General features: G+C 50.1%; 3 protein-coding genes across 4 annotated transcripts in view; 1 reads left to right on the top strand and 2 right to left on the bottom strand.

The window, feature by feature from the left end:
• The window catches only part of Ift172 (intraflagellar transport 172), a 36,428-nt gene extending 35,961 nt beyond the window's left edge, over positions 1-467 (top strand). For both annotated transcript variants that reach the window (XM_005400503.2, XM_013522663.1), the window contains 2 exons: positions 61-152; positions 318-467. In XM_005400503.2, coding sequence (XP_005400560.1) covers positions 61-152; positions 318-407 — 182 coding nt within the window. In that variant the 3' untranslated portion in view covers positions 408-467. The remainder of the gene's footprint in view (positions 1-60; positions 153-317) is intronic.
• A 75-nt stretch (positions 468-542) lies between these two features.
• Positions 543-2,334, bottom strand: Krtcap3 (keratinocyte associated protein 3). Its single transcript, XM_005400504.2, has 7 exons — positions 2,223-2,334; positions 1,918-2,102; positions 1,782-1,841; positions 1,426-1,632; positions 1,174-1,308; positions 956-1,068; positions 543-811 (listed from the first exon to the last, which is right to left on the bottom strand). The coding sequence occupies exons 1-6, from the start codon at positions 2,248-2,250 to the stop codon at positions 961-963; spliced, it is 723 nt and encodes a 240-aa protein (XP_005400561.1). The 5' UTR covers positions 2,251-2,334; the 3' UTR covers positions 543-811; positions 956-960.
• A 162-nt stretch (positions 2,335-2,496) lies between these two features.
• Positions 2,497-12,917, bottom strand: part of Nrbp1 (nuclear receptor binding protein 1) — a 20,106-nt gene continuing 9,685 nt past the window's right edge. The window contains exons 2-18 of the mRNA XM_005400506.2: positions 10,470-10,699; positions 10,182-10,304; positions 9,889-9,990; positions 9,453-9,542; positions 9,271-9,311; positions 8,810-8,904; positions 7,215-7,298; positions 6,619-6,677; positions 6,373-6,471; positions 4,468-4,600; positions 4,200-4,305; positions 4,019-4,069; positions 3,784-3,919; positions 3,533-3,586; positions 3,386-3,449; positions 3,139-3,194; positions 2,497-3,054 (exon numbers count right to left, since the gene is read on the bottom strand). Of these exons, the coding sequence (XP_005400563.1) occupies positions 2,950-3,054; positions 3,139-3,194; positions 3,386-3,449; positions 3,533-3,586; positions 3,784-3,919; positions 4,019-4,069; positions 4,200-4,305; positions 4,468-4,600; positions 6,373-6,471; positions 6,619-6,677; positions 7,215-7,298; positions 8,810-8,904; positions 9,271-9,311; positions 9,453-9,542; positions 9,889-9,990; positions 10,182-10,304; positions 10,470-10,699 (1,628 nt within the window). The 3' untranslated portion in view covers positions 2,497-2,949. The remainder of the gene's footprint in view (positions 3,055-3,138; positions 3,195-3,385; positions 3,450-3,532; positions 3,587-3,783; positions 3,920-4,018; positions 4,070-4,199; positions 4,306-4,467; positions 4,601-6,372; positions 6,472-6,618; positions 6,678-7,214; positions 7,299-8,809; positions 8,905-9,270; positions 9,312-9,452; positions 9,543-9,888; positions 9,991-10,181; positions 10,305-10,469; positions 10,700-12,917) is intronic.

Below are 12,917 nucleotides of genomic sequence, written 5' to 3'. Positions count from 1 at the left end.
TTTCATAGTCCACCCTCAATCTGTTCAAACCCTTGTTCATCCTTTTTCTGTTCCCTTCAGGTTACCCCATTCTGAGGAACAAAATCGAATTTAAGCGACCAGGAAAGGCTGCTGACAAGGACAACTGGAACAAGTTTCTTATGGCCATCAAGGTTAGAGGGGGAAAGGCGAAGGCTAAGGTCAGGGAACAGAAGTGGGGGAGGGGACCGGAAGCGTGGCGGGGATTGTCTAGCAGACAGGTGCAGACCCTGCAATGGATTGATGTCCTCGGCGCCAGCTCTGAGGGGCGCCTCTTGTGTTCTCCCCTTTGCTCACAGACCTCCCACAGCCCGGTCTGCCAGGATGTGTTGAAATTCATCAGTCAGTGGTGTGGAGGGCTCCCCAGCACCAGCTTTTCCTTTCAGTGACTGGCAGAGCTGAGGAAGATTTGGGGCCTCTCTTTCATTAAAGTTCTGTTAACAAACAAACCACTGTGTTCTCTGACCACAGTCAACTGCAACACCAGCACAGTACCCTTTCCCCTCAAAAGAATTGTGATCAAGTAGAAGAAAAAAATTTTTATTACAATTATTTATATCATTCTGGAATCAGGGCCCCTGGCTTAGTGGAAAAATACTTGTGGGCTGAGCCACAGAGCAGCCCTTGCTGATAAAAGGAAGAACCAATCTGAGTCTGAGGGCGAGGCAACAGAGCACCGTGCTGTAAACCAGGAATGGGGGTGTATGTCTGTAATTCCAGTACTCTCAGAGGCTGAGGCAGGAGGATCACAAATTGGAGTCCAGCCCAGGCAATTTGGTGACTCAGCAAAACCCTGTGTCAAAAAAAGGGAGTGGGTGTAGTACAGCATAAAGGCCCTGGGTTTAATCTCCAGCACACACACAGGAACCAGCCACAGTCCTAGGAATGCTTCCCTGCCCCGGCTCGAATCCAGCCCTCCACCCTCAGATCCCTTTACCTGTCCTAAACCCAGGTTTTTTGTGATGCCAGGAGTTCATGATGTTCATGCAGAAGCTTCACGTTTTCCTGCCATTTACATTTAGGAGGTTCAAGCTCTGTCAGTTCCTCTAGCTACAGAAGAGTGCAGTTAGCGCCCTGCCCTCAGTGATAGACATCAGCTCCTTTTCAACACAGCCAGACTGTGTGGGATGAACCCTTCCTCCTCCTCTTCCTTACCTGCGCCTGAAAGTCTTCCTTCTTGCAGGGCCCAACTCCCCGTAGAGTGAGCGCGGCCACGCAGCAGTAACCAGATAGGGCTGCCTCGGCTGCAGACATGAGCAGAGATGGGATCCAGAGGGCCAAGGCTGTGTCCTAAAAGTGAAAAGGGTGGGAGTCTACGAGGGACTGGGACGGGAGAAATAAAAGTACAGGAGACATTAAAAGGGCAGGGCCGCAGCTTTATGGAAAGCAGGAAGGGAACAAGCTTACAAAGATTCTCGTGGGATCAAATGGGCAGTCGGTGTGTCCGGGCCCCTGGTCCAGCGGTATGGAGGGATCCAGCAGTCCTGGATGGCAGTCAGCAATAAGACGGCGGCCACCATTGGCCACAGTGAGTGACACTGCTAGGAGAAGGCCCACGGAGCAGGCAGCAGACACGAGCAGGTTCGCCAGGGCCAGTGCCAGCAGGGCCCAGTGCTGGCGAGCAGAGACCAAGTTGAGAAGCCTGGGCCCCGCCAAGTCTCCCCATGACGAGACCCTCCGTTTCTCCGTTTGAGCTCCTCCTGCGAGCTGAGGACACCACACAACCCTCCCCCAGCCCTCTCGCTCCAGAAGACTCCTCTCACCAGTGCTGGGCGAAATAGGTTCCTGGATGCCAACAGGGCCACAAGTCCCACAGAAACGCTCTGCGGAAGACATGAAGCCTTTGGCCCCTGGCTGTAGGCGCGGCCGGCCCGCCCGCCCGCTGCCCGCCGCTCTCACCAGGAGCCCCGAGCCCACGGAGATGATATTGGCGGTGGTGTACTCCGGCGTGACAGCGCCGCGGGGATTGGCCACGTGCCGCAGGACTGTGCCGTGCAGCACGGCCCCCAGCAGCAGGTTCACGTGTCCCACCAGGATCAGCGCGAGGCCCACGCGCATCAGCCGCCGGGGGCCCCGGAGGGCGTCTGCGAGGTAGGGGGAGGGGCAGGCCTGAGCGCACGGCCGGGCGGCAAGGGCGGAGGGGCCCGCCGAAGGGCGGGCTGAGGGGTCACGGAAGCAGAAGCGAGGAGCGGAAGTTACCTTACCGAACACGCAGAGGCGGCAGCACCCCATCCCGGGAGTGGGAGCCGCTTGGCGCCGCCGCAGGGCAGCTCTACCTGGGCCCTGCCCCGCCCTCCACCTGAGGCCCCGCCCAGGGTCACACGCTGGGCAGCCCCGCCCCGCGCTCCACCTGAGGCCCCGCCCTCCACCTGAGGCCCCACCTGGGCCCGCCCCCGTCCCCGCCCCCGCCCCCACCACAGGCCCACGGGAGCGCGATCCGTGCTCCCATGCTTACAACACATACACAGACACAAAGGACGCTTTTAGCAAAAAGTAGACTTTATTACAGCAGCAACTGAGGCGAATCGAATGGCCCCCCAGGGCCACCACTGCAGCACCACCTTTCTCTCCCGCCCTGTCCGCCCCAGCGGGATTGTAGGACTCAGCTCCCCAGTGCCCAGGGGCCTCCTGTCCACACAGGCTGGGCGGGAGCCGGCAGGTCAGCTACTAGCCCCCCAGCTAGAAGGCGGCTGCTGAGAAGACCCAGGCCCACGTCTGTGCAAAACAAGTAAACAAAGTGCAGAGGGGAGGGAGAGAGGGGGAGGGAGAGAGGGGAAGGGTAGGAGGATGCTCAGAACAGGGAGCCCCCAAGCCCTCCTGAGTAATAGAGAGAAGGGGCTTCACAGGGTAATACTGACTGGGGGAGGGGCAGGAGGGCTGCAGCACATCAGGGACAGCCACAGCTCAGGTAAGGGCCCGGCCCAGTGAACTCTAGGAGGACACAGTGACAGCGGCCGAGCTGAGGGTACTGCTCCTGGCGAAATTGAACTTGTTCAGCGTCTCCTCCAGCAGGGATGTGAGCCGGCTCTGGTCAGCCTGGGGGAAGAAGCCCATTGAGACCAGAGCTGAGAGAACAGAAAGGAGGGAGGCGGCCAGGGCAGAAGGCGGCAGGAAGCTCACCTCACTAATGAAGCCCAGCTGCACCAGCTCTGCTGCCAGCTCAGGGATGTTCTCATCTGACAGAGAGAAGCAAGGTGAGTGCAAGACAGGAGACAGGACACAGAGCCCCTCAAAGCACCAGCCCACCACCAGCCTCAGGGTGGGGAGGTCAAATGTGCTACTGTGCTACTGCCTGGTCACTTTCTCGCCCCACCCCCAACCAGGCCCTCATGGACCGGCCGTCCTCCGAGGAAAAGGGGAGACTCACTTGGCATGAGGTCACAGCTCAGGTGCCGGTTCAGTTTGTCCTCCAGCTTCAGCAGAAGTGTCAGCTAGAAAAGAGCACAGTCAGACTAAGGCTCCTCTTCCCCACCCTCCAGCCACCCAGCACTGTGCAGCTGGCCTTGAGCCTTACGTGATGTTTGACTCCTTCCTCCACTGACTCAATGTTGCACTGCATCAGCACCACCTAGGACAGGAAGGACAGCTCAGGACAGGGAGGGCGGTCACCAGCACGAGGCTCCCCACACAGGGAAGCTTGTCCAGCCCACAGGACGTGGCGGGAAGGAGGCAGAAGTGCAGAAGTGCACTCTTCTCTAAAGGACAAAGCCTTACTTAATAGGTCCCCTCTCCCATGACACATACACATTCACACTCAGCCCCCACCTTGCGGGTTTCCACCTCTGCTGGCTCAGGTGTTGGAGTCTTGACAGAGGGGGGCACAACAGGTGATGTCACCTCCTCCTGCTGTGGCTGCTGGGGCCGAGGCAGGCCAAAGGCTGTCAGCGGGTAGATCCCATTCCTGGAGGGAAATGGAGACAGACCACATGGGCGCTGTGAGTGCCTTCACACACTTGCTCCTACTTCCTCCCGCAAACCTGCCCTCCCAGGCTCCTCTCACCTGACATCTTCAAGGAATTTGTCTAACTCCAGAGCTGGTGACTGAGAGTACCTGGAGAGGAAAAGACAGAAAGAAATAACAAAATAGCAGACTCAGCCTTAGAAAATGGGCCATTTACAGAGCCTTGGGGTGGTTGTGACCAGTCTGTCCCTTTTAAACCCCTGTCAGTTTGATTACTCACAAAGTCTGAACTGGTTCTCTTCCTGGTCCGGCAGGGATTTCAGCCAGTACAGCACTGGTATCCATGTTTTTGGTGATCTCCTCCAGAGCATTCTCTGGGATCATGTCTGGAGGACATGATGGAGTAGGCTGTTAGGGAGGGCTAGGACAGGGTCACAGAAGGCATGGAGGCACAGGGGTAAAGAATCCCTCTGAAAGGGGAGGGGAAAGAGAGCCTTCTAGCAAGATATGAAGCTCCAGAAAATTCCTAGTGTGTTAAGGGGACTCACGTTGGTGTCCCACAATACAGTGAGCAGCAAGGAGTTTGAGTGAGGGCACTTCAAACAGTGCTGGGTGGAACAGAAGTTCTCTGGCTGTTGGTCTTCGAGCAGGCTCAGGTTGCAGGCACTTTTGAATGAACTCCTAAAAAAGGAATGGGACCAGGCATCTAATACGCCCCTCCTGTGCTCATCTTACACTTAGCACAAGGCTTGGTACACACTAGGTGCTTAGCAACTAGTGAAGAAACATACTGATAAATGTGCCTGAAAGGGCTTTGAAAATATAAAAATATGACTTCCTGGTTTTTATTATTTTTCTGCTTTTTAACCGTAATTTTTCTTTTTTCTTTCATTAATGTTCATGTTTTTTTTTCTTTTATTAGCCCACTCACTGACTACTCTTCTTCTGCAATTCCCATCAAATTTAGTTTCTTGTTTCCCAAACTTAATCCATTGTGTGATTTTTTTTTTGTAAGCCTAGTATTTCTTTTGCCCACTACAACCACTGAAGTCACTCCATTTCCCATGCTTCCTCTAGCCTTTGTGCTTCCTTTTCTACCTCTTGCAGGTTCCAGGACAATGAACCTGCTTTCTCACTTTCCGTCTGCAAAGCCAAGATCACATACCTAATTCTTCACTCGAGAAACACATTACTTCCTAATGTGAACCAGAAGCGTACTCCAGTGCTCCAGTGTCCTCAAAACTTCCACTAGTCTTACTTCTTTTTTCTCCTGCTCCCCTCTATGCTTTTCTACTGAGCTACAAACTATATTTGGACCTTCCTGTCCAGACTTCTGAACTGTAGTTAATCTATTAATAACACTCCTTAGATTCTTTAAATCTTAGCTTATTATTTCAGGGAACCTTCCCTAACTGTGTAATTATAAAATCTCAAATGACTGATTTGATTAATGTAAATAGATCGAAGCTAGGTGTGGTGGTCCACACCTGTAATCCCAGCACTTGGGAGGCTGACGCAGGAGGATCACTGCAAGTTCAAGACCAGCCTGGGCTACAAAGTGAGCTCCAGGCCAGCCTGAACTACATATCAAGACCTTGTCTCAAAAAGACAAAATTTTTTTAAAAAAATGTAAACAGATTGATTTTACAGTGGTGGCAAACTATGGCACATGTGCTGCAGTGGGCTGTTTCTTATTACCGGAAGTGCTAAAAGGTTCGCCATCATTGACTTAGGACATTAAGATGGTTATCTAAAAGAGTATACAGGAACTGCCTGTAGTAACCATTAATTTGTAAACACACTTCAATTAACACATAACCTATAACCCCATCTTAATCCCCAATGTAGTATATATACAAAAGCATGGTAGGTACCTCTCAGGGAAATTTTATAGTTTTTTTTTAATTTGTTCTGGTGGTACTGAAAATTGCTCACACATGCCAGGCAAGCATGCTACACTGAACCATATCCCCAGCCCTTTTTTGTCTTTTTTTTTTTTTTTTTTTTTTTTGGCCATGTTAGCAGCTGCTAGGGCAGCTGTTGAGAGCCTCGTGCCTTGCCTTTGCTGCCCAGAATTGCTTTTTCTCTGGTTGCTGTTTTTTTTTTTTTTTTTTTTTTTTTTGGTACCGGGAATCGGAACTCAGGACCTTACACTTGCCAGGCAGGCTCTTGTGCCACTGAGCTATATCCCTGGTATCCCCAGCCCTTTTTATTTTTCATTTTGCGACACTGTCTCCCTAAATTGCACAGGCTAGCCTCCAACTTGTGATTCCCCTGCCTCAACATCCTGAGTAACTGAGATAACCAGTGTGGGCCCCTACACCCAGCCTGCACTTTGTCTTTCCTCTTCTGCTATATGTTCTCTTGCTCTCAGAAGAGGAAATTCCCAGTGATGAAATATCTGAAGATATGTGAAAGTCAGTTAAGGAAGGAGCAACCTTGAAGACCCTTACCCTCTGTAACGAATCTTCTAGAAGCTGGATGGCACTGCTGATGGCTTCCTGTGGCACATACGAGGACTCTCCATTGCCCTGAATCTCTAGCACTGCCATCTGCAGTGAAAAGGAACCCAAAGGAAAATGACAGACATAAGAACCCTGGTGCTCCCACAGTCACTCCCCACAACCAGCATGTTCCTTGTCCTCTCTCCATCTCCCCCTCCCCTCTGGTATCCCCCTCCGCCCCACTTCTGGTCTCACCTCAAGTGCACACATGCCAAAGGAGTAAATATCCACTGCTGTTGTGACATTAGTGACTTCTAGGGAGAACAGAGAGGGCTTAGTGAGGAAGAGGACTGGGTGCAAGGGATGGCAGATACACCTTTTAAAAGAGAAAAATACTTTGTATGCTAAAAGAGAACTAAACTGGGTGCAGTGGCACACGCCTGTAATCCCAGCACTCGGGAGGCTGAGGCAAGAGGACTATTGTGAGTTCGAGACCAGCCTGGGCTACAAAGTGGGCTCAAGGCCACCTTGAACTGCATAGCGAGACCCTGTTTCAAAAAGACAAAAAAAATAAAAAATAAGAGGACCACAAGTCTGAGCCGGGCGTGGTGGTGTACGCCTGTAATCCCAGCACTCGGTGAGGCTGAGGCAGGAGGATCACTGCGAGTTCGAGAGCCCAGCCTAGGCTACAAAGCGAGCTCAAGGCCAACCTGAACTGCATAGCGAGACCCTGTCTCAAAAAGACAAAAAACAAAAACAAAACAAGTCTGAGTTGTATTACCTCTACATCTTAGGTTGCACAGTGCAAAACCAGGGCATGAGGACAGGGTAGAGGAGTCAGGATGCCTCACCTCCATACTCTGGTGCAAAGAAGTGTAGATTCTTCTGCTCTTCTCGACAAGTCTTCACATGATTGTTGATAGTGTCAGGAGCCACTGGGAGTAGGGGAGATACCCACAATCTGACCACCATCAACAAAGCACAGTCTTACAGAGAGAGGCCCCCAAAAGTCAAACTTCTCCTGAAGTCTCCTTTCTAATCCTCAACAGGCACAAACCTATCCCCCTTTCCACCTGGAACTAGAGCACGCATGGACGGCACCTACCTCCCCTTCCTCAGGCCTACTGCTTCTTATCTAAGGTTCCTAAATCAGGAGCTACAAAGGCTCCGTATTACATTAGCAAACACGTGGCGTCTTTAGGCTGGTCAAGAAGCAATCCAGTCTAATAAAACCTTTTACCTGTGACCTGTTCACCTTCCCCATGACCCACGTACATCTAATCCCTGATCCCATGAAAATGTGGCTTTATTTATTTCATCCGCATAGCAATTAACATAAAAACAGGGCCTTCCTTAATCTAGGACAATTGGAGACCTCAGGAACTTGCATTTTAAAAAAAGGTAAAGAATCATTAGTATACAACCAAGGAGCTAGCCTCCTTTTTATTCACCATTGCTGAGTAAAACGCAAAAACAGCTCAGAAGTGAACCAATACCCTTGAATTAGTTTCAATTTTAATCCACCAAAACCCTTTTAGACCTCTGTTCTACGTTCTTATTCCTCAACACTCTTGGCCACAAGGCTGAACATGAAACCAGGGCCAGGCTCAATCTGGACTCACTCCAATCATAAACAATGACTACAAGTCACAGAGAATCTGGGAGCACAGTATGATCTGAGGAACCAGCCTGATGATGAGGGGTAATATGAATCTGGGTGGTTAAGTGGCCAGCCAGGCAGAATCCATAGGAAACAAGCAGGCTATGAAGGGGCAAGCATGTGGAGGGCTGGCAGGGCAGAAGCTAAGCAGACACAAGTAGGCAAGGGAGGTAGGGGACAGGCCTTGCTCCCACGACTGCATGCACTGGGCAGCCGCAAAGGGAGCAGAAGGAGCACAAACAGAGCCCCAAGTGGGGCAGAAGGAGCTCTCACCATTAGCAAAAATCCTATGAAAGACTGTTGGGAACAGAGCAGCCCGTAAGCGGGAGGGAGGAAAACAGAGAAAAGTTGTGAGCGATGGAGCAGCCAAGCCCCAGATGAATGGACACACAAACAACACACAAACACAGCACACGAAAATGCTGTACACTGCACACAGGTACACAGCAAATGAAAGCACTCACAGCAAGTATAGCCTGGACTCTCCTTCAGTAGGGTTTGACCCCAGGAGCTCATATCAGATCTCACATCCATTTCTTACCCTTTCCCAACCTCCTATGAGTACCTCTGTATTAGCCTCCGTTTCCCTCCAAAAGACATGTATTATATGCTCTAGCTCCTCTCTATAAATGGCCTCTTCCTATGAATTTCTCTAGTAAGGTCCTGTCTCTTTTCACCAGCCCACACCTCAGAATTTTGCTGCATTTTCCCCCATGCCTTTCATCTTACCCCCATGGTTCCCAAAGTCCCGAGGCTCCCCTGCCCAGAACCTCTCCCTCCCCTCACCAGAGCCAATCTTGATGAGTCCGTTGTGCTGGATGAAGATGGTGTCACAGGTCAGGTTCCCATGGATGATGGGGGGGTCACAGGAGTGCAGGTAGCTGTGGGGGCACTGGGCTGTTAGAGGGGCCACTGGGAAATTAAGGGCAGGGGGAACCCAAGGGTTAAGAGGAGCAAGGGCCAGGACTCCTGCTGGTCACCATAAAGATAATCCCCATACTCTGAATGTCCATTATGCCTGATGACTTAAATAGCTGGACAGGCACTAGGAAAAAGAGGTAGGAGATTGTGTTGCGGTTAGGGCATCAGGAGGAACCCTGCACGAGACCCTAGGGGCCTAATCTTGACGGTATATGACTCAAAGCAAGTAGGGAGAGGAAGAACAGAAAGCAGAGTAGTGCCCTGAAATCCATTCGGAGGAACTAAATTAGGAGATATGGGAAAGAAACTAACCAGGTATTACTTACCTTAGGGCAGAGAGGATTTGTGTGCACCAGCGCTTCCAAGCCTGGAACAGGGTTTGAGTCAAGAGTGGGTATTAATCTCCTCACCCTCCTATGGTCCTCAACATCCCTCTCTAGTCAGCTTAAGACAATCTTTTAAGGCCCCAAGCCACCCTAAAAACTGGTCTACCACCCTCTTCTCATACCTTTTCATTCATAGTCTTGTGGTTCTTTTTGGTCTTCTTCAGAAATTGCTTAAGACTTCCAGATGACATGTATTCTGTGATAAAAATGACCTGGGGAGGCAAAGCACTTACTGTAACGTATTGTACCTGGGGACCTTTACACCAGAAATACACTAAATTTGTAAGTTTTCTGCAACTTTCTCTCCTTCAGTTTTTAAGTATCACTTCATCAGACTGAGCAACACAATGAAAATTACTCAACAAGAAGCGCTATGGGAGGAAGGAAGCAGAAAATCATTCCTGCCCCATCTTTAACCAGACACAGGCAGATGAGAGGAAAAGATGGCACATAAAGCCCTGCTCTCACTACCATAGTGGCTAATCCCAGTTCTGTTTCAAAAATACCCACTTTAAATCTCTGGGTATACCTCAGAATTAAAACAGGAAAAATTCTTACCCTAGCCTTGTTCTCTTTAATGTCAGCCCAATACTTGTGAAACTTAACAATGTTGAGATGTTCCAACTGAATCAGATTATCAAACACAGCACGGACCTTTTCCTGGAGTAAGGAAGTTAGTGTGATAAGAGTTCACAAGTCACTGTAATTAATCCTGAAAAGCCATTTCCCATCCCTCCCCAGAAATGATCTAACCCAACATGCTCTCCTCACAGTCTCCTCATAGACACCAATTCCTCTTTAATATCAGTGTGCTGATGCCCACCTAGTTGTATCATTTCACCAACACCTACCTCTTGCAGCTTGTAGTTCTTGCGCTCAGAGAACTGTACCTCATTCCACACAACCTCCACGCCCTCTTCTGTGTCCATGGCCAGGTATGCACTGTCAATACCTGGTACATTCCGCTGATTCACCTAAGAAGTAATTCAGTGGAATTCAAATTACACCTTTTTCATTTGCATAGCCCATACAATCATCATCTCCTATCCATCATGGCACTGAAGTTTGAGTTGCCCCTTTGAGAACTACCCTGGCTTCTTAGAATTTACTCCCCCAGGAATGGACCATCATCATTTTACCTCTTCTCGCCTCTTCTGCCAGCGCCCACAGGGTGATTCTTCCAAGATCTCAGATTCATCTTCACTCTCTTCTTCTTCCTCTGGGGAAGCAGCCGAGGTTGTGGAGGTCACGGGAGGTGACACTGATGTCAGGCCAGGAGCTGAAGATGAGGATTCTACCTTTGGGTCTGAGCCACTGCTAAGCACTGCCTGGGACTCCCCCTCCGACATGCTGGAATGAGCACTCAGGCCTGTATTAGTGGGCGTGAAAACAAAGGGAGAAGTCAGAGAGGGTCAAGACAGATTTATAAGGATTTAGCCAGATGTGGTAGCACACACCTGTAATACACTCAGGAGGCTGAGGCAGGAGGACTGCTGAGAGTTTCAGGCCGGCCTGGGCTACATAGTGAGACCCTATCTCAAACAAACAAAGACTTAATAATCCTAGTAACTTCACCTCCATGTTCAAAAGGAAATAAAATATATACCTCCTGTTTCCTTTTAAACCCCAAATCAGAACTGTTCTTATCTAAACACTGAAACAGGACTCTTCACAACTCTTGAGAGAGGATGCTATCTCAGCTGAAGATAACTCACACAGGAATGGCAAACACAAGATATATGGGAGTGTAAACCACCTCAGTATGATTCAATGAAAAGCAAAATCAGATGCCTCATTCCCTCTCAGCAAATACTCATCCAATGGGTTCCCTTTGAATCCCATGTACCCCTATTTGCACTGTACTCAAGAATAAGGCTACATGGGCACTATTAAGAACAGTTGAGCAGGGTGTGGTGGTGCATGCCTGTAATTCCAGCACTCAGGAGGCTGAGGCAGGACTGCTGCGAGTTCTAGACCAGCCTGGGCTACAAAGTGAGCTCAAGGCCAGCCTGAACTACATAGCAAGACCCTGTCTCAACAAGACAAAAAAAAAAAAAAAAAAACCACACAGTTGACTCTAGACTCCATAATGTTCCACTGAGCCAGCCCTAAGGCTGGACTGTATCACCTTTAGCCAGCTTATCCAGCTAAAAACCTCAGGTGACTTTTCCAACTTAAACTAACCTTGACATTCACTATCCATCCCTCCTATACACAGAATAAGCCTGCTTAGTGAAGCTACTCAGGTGACTGGAAGTGGTTAGGGACTTCACCCCTGTTGAGCTCACCTTCCCTATGATATGTGGCAAACAGGTATCAGTAACATCGTTTTCCACTCACTCATTCAACAAATATTTACTATGCGCTTATTGTGGGTCACCCACTAGGCAGGTGTTTGGGATATAATAATAAACAAAATAAATGAAATGCCGACTTATGGTGCCACAAATTCAAGGCAGACCTAGGTTTCAAGCTTCCAGCTTTCATTTCATCCACACTGCTTAAAGGTTCTAAAACGTAAGCCAGCAGATTTTTATTAGACGACATTCTAGTAAACACCGAAGAGCAACAAACCACTACCAAAAAACCAACCAAAAACAACAACAACAACAACAACAAAAACAAAACAAAAAGAACCTGGCAAGGTATTCTTTCCCATGTTAATTTTTAGGTCCATGCTATCCTTCATTCAACCCAGCCTGTAAGGGTACCACAGTATCTGCCGTGTTTTAGCAAACTCCCAGAAAAGGTAGATTAAAGATCATTTTTCTTCTTCCCCTGAAAAGTAGTCAAAAAAATACTGTCCTAAGAAAGTCTGTATCAGTTACTTCCTGGAGCAGCCGTATTCACAGACTTCATCTAAATTGTGAACGGTTAAGTAAAATTTCCAGCTAGATCACAAGAGATACGGGCGCAATTTTAATACAGAAGGCTGTAGCCAATAGAACCTAAACTTCTGGACCCAGGACACAGACAGCGAATCCATAGTAGGACACCACAGGAGAAGTCAAGTCTTATTCAAAGAGAGATGCCCTCGCAGTGCGCTTGCACACTCCCTCCCAGTCTTGTCCCAGCAGGCGCAATGAGGGCAACAACCAAGATCCTCCAGCACTCCCCCTGCTGAAGAAACCTCTGCAACCCAGACGGTTCCGCCCCAGGGCTGCCTGGAGGCTTAATAAAGATCACACAAGGGAAAGCCCATTTACAGCCATAAGGCTGTCTCCTAGCTGCCTCCAGCCACCCTGAGGCGCCAGAACCTTCACCGCGGCCCAGCCTGGGCCGTCCCGCGAAGTTGTGTTCTCCCGGACTTTCACTGCGAGCTCCAGGACTTCAGAATGCAACCGTCTGCTGTCAACGCCTCCGCAATCGCTCACAGCCAAGGGCCTCCCCGCGGCCCTCACCTCAGCACACCCGACACGGCCTCTGACGTCCGCAGCCGCCCAGTCGCAAATAAAGCAGCTCGGGGAACGAAGAAGGCCCTCAGAGCGCCCCACTCCAACAGGTCGCCCCGCCAGGTCCCCGCCAGCTGCAGCCGGCGGCGCGCAGCGGCCACCTCATCAAAGGCCGGCCCCCGGCGCCGTCAGGCC

This window comes from Chinchilla lanigera, unplaced genomic scaffold, assembly GCF_000276665.1.
Source record: "Chinchilla lanigera isolate Chin_1 unplaced genomic scaffold, ChiLan1.0 scaffold00068, whole genome shotgun sequence".
Classification (NCBI taxonomy): Eukaryota; Metazoa; Chordata; class Mammalia; order Rodentia; family Chinchillidae; genus Chinchilla; species Chinchilla lanigera.
The sequence above is the reverse complement of the archived record's forward strand: the minus strand, read 5'-3'. Positions and strand labels throughout refer to the sequence as shown.

What these genes read in the sequence shown, in the direction of transcription:
- Krtcap3 (XM_005400504.2), bottom strand. Translation starts at nt 2,250, where the DNA reads ATGGGGTGCTGCCGCCTCTGCGTGTTCG. An exon ending in CTGCCGCCTCTGCGTGTTCG is followed by an intron (nt 2,103 to 2,222) that starts GTAAGGTAACTT and finishes CCTACCTCGCAG; the next exon opens with ACGCCCTCCGGGGCCCCCGG. An exon ending in TTGATCCCACGAGAATCTTT is followed by an intron (nt 1,309 to 1,425) that starts GTAAGCTTGTTC and finishes TTTCACTTTTAG; the next exon opens with GACACAGCCTTGGCCCTCTG.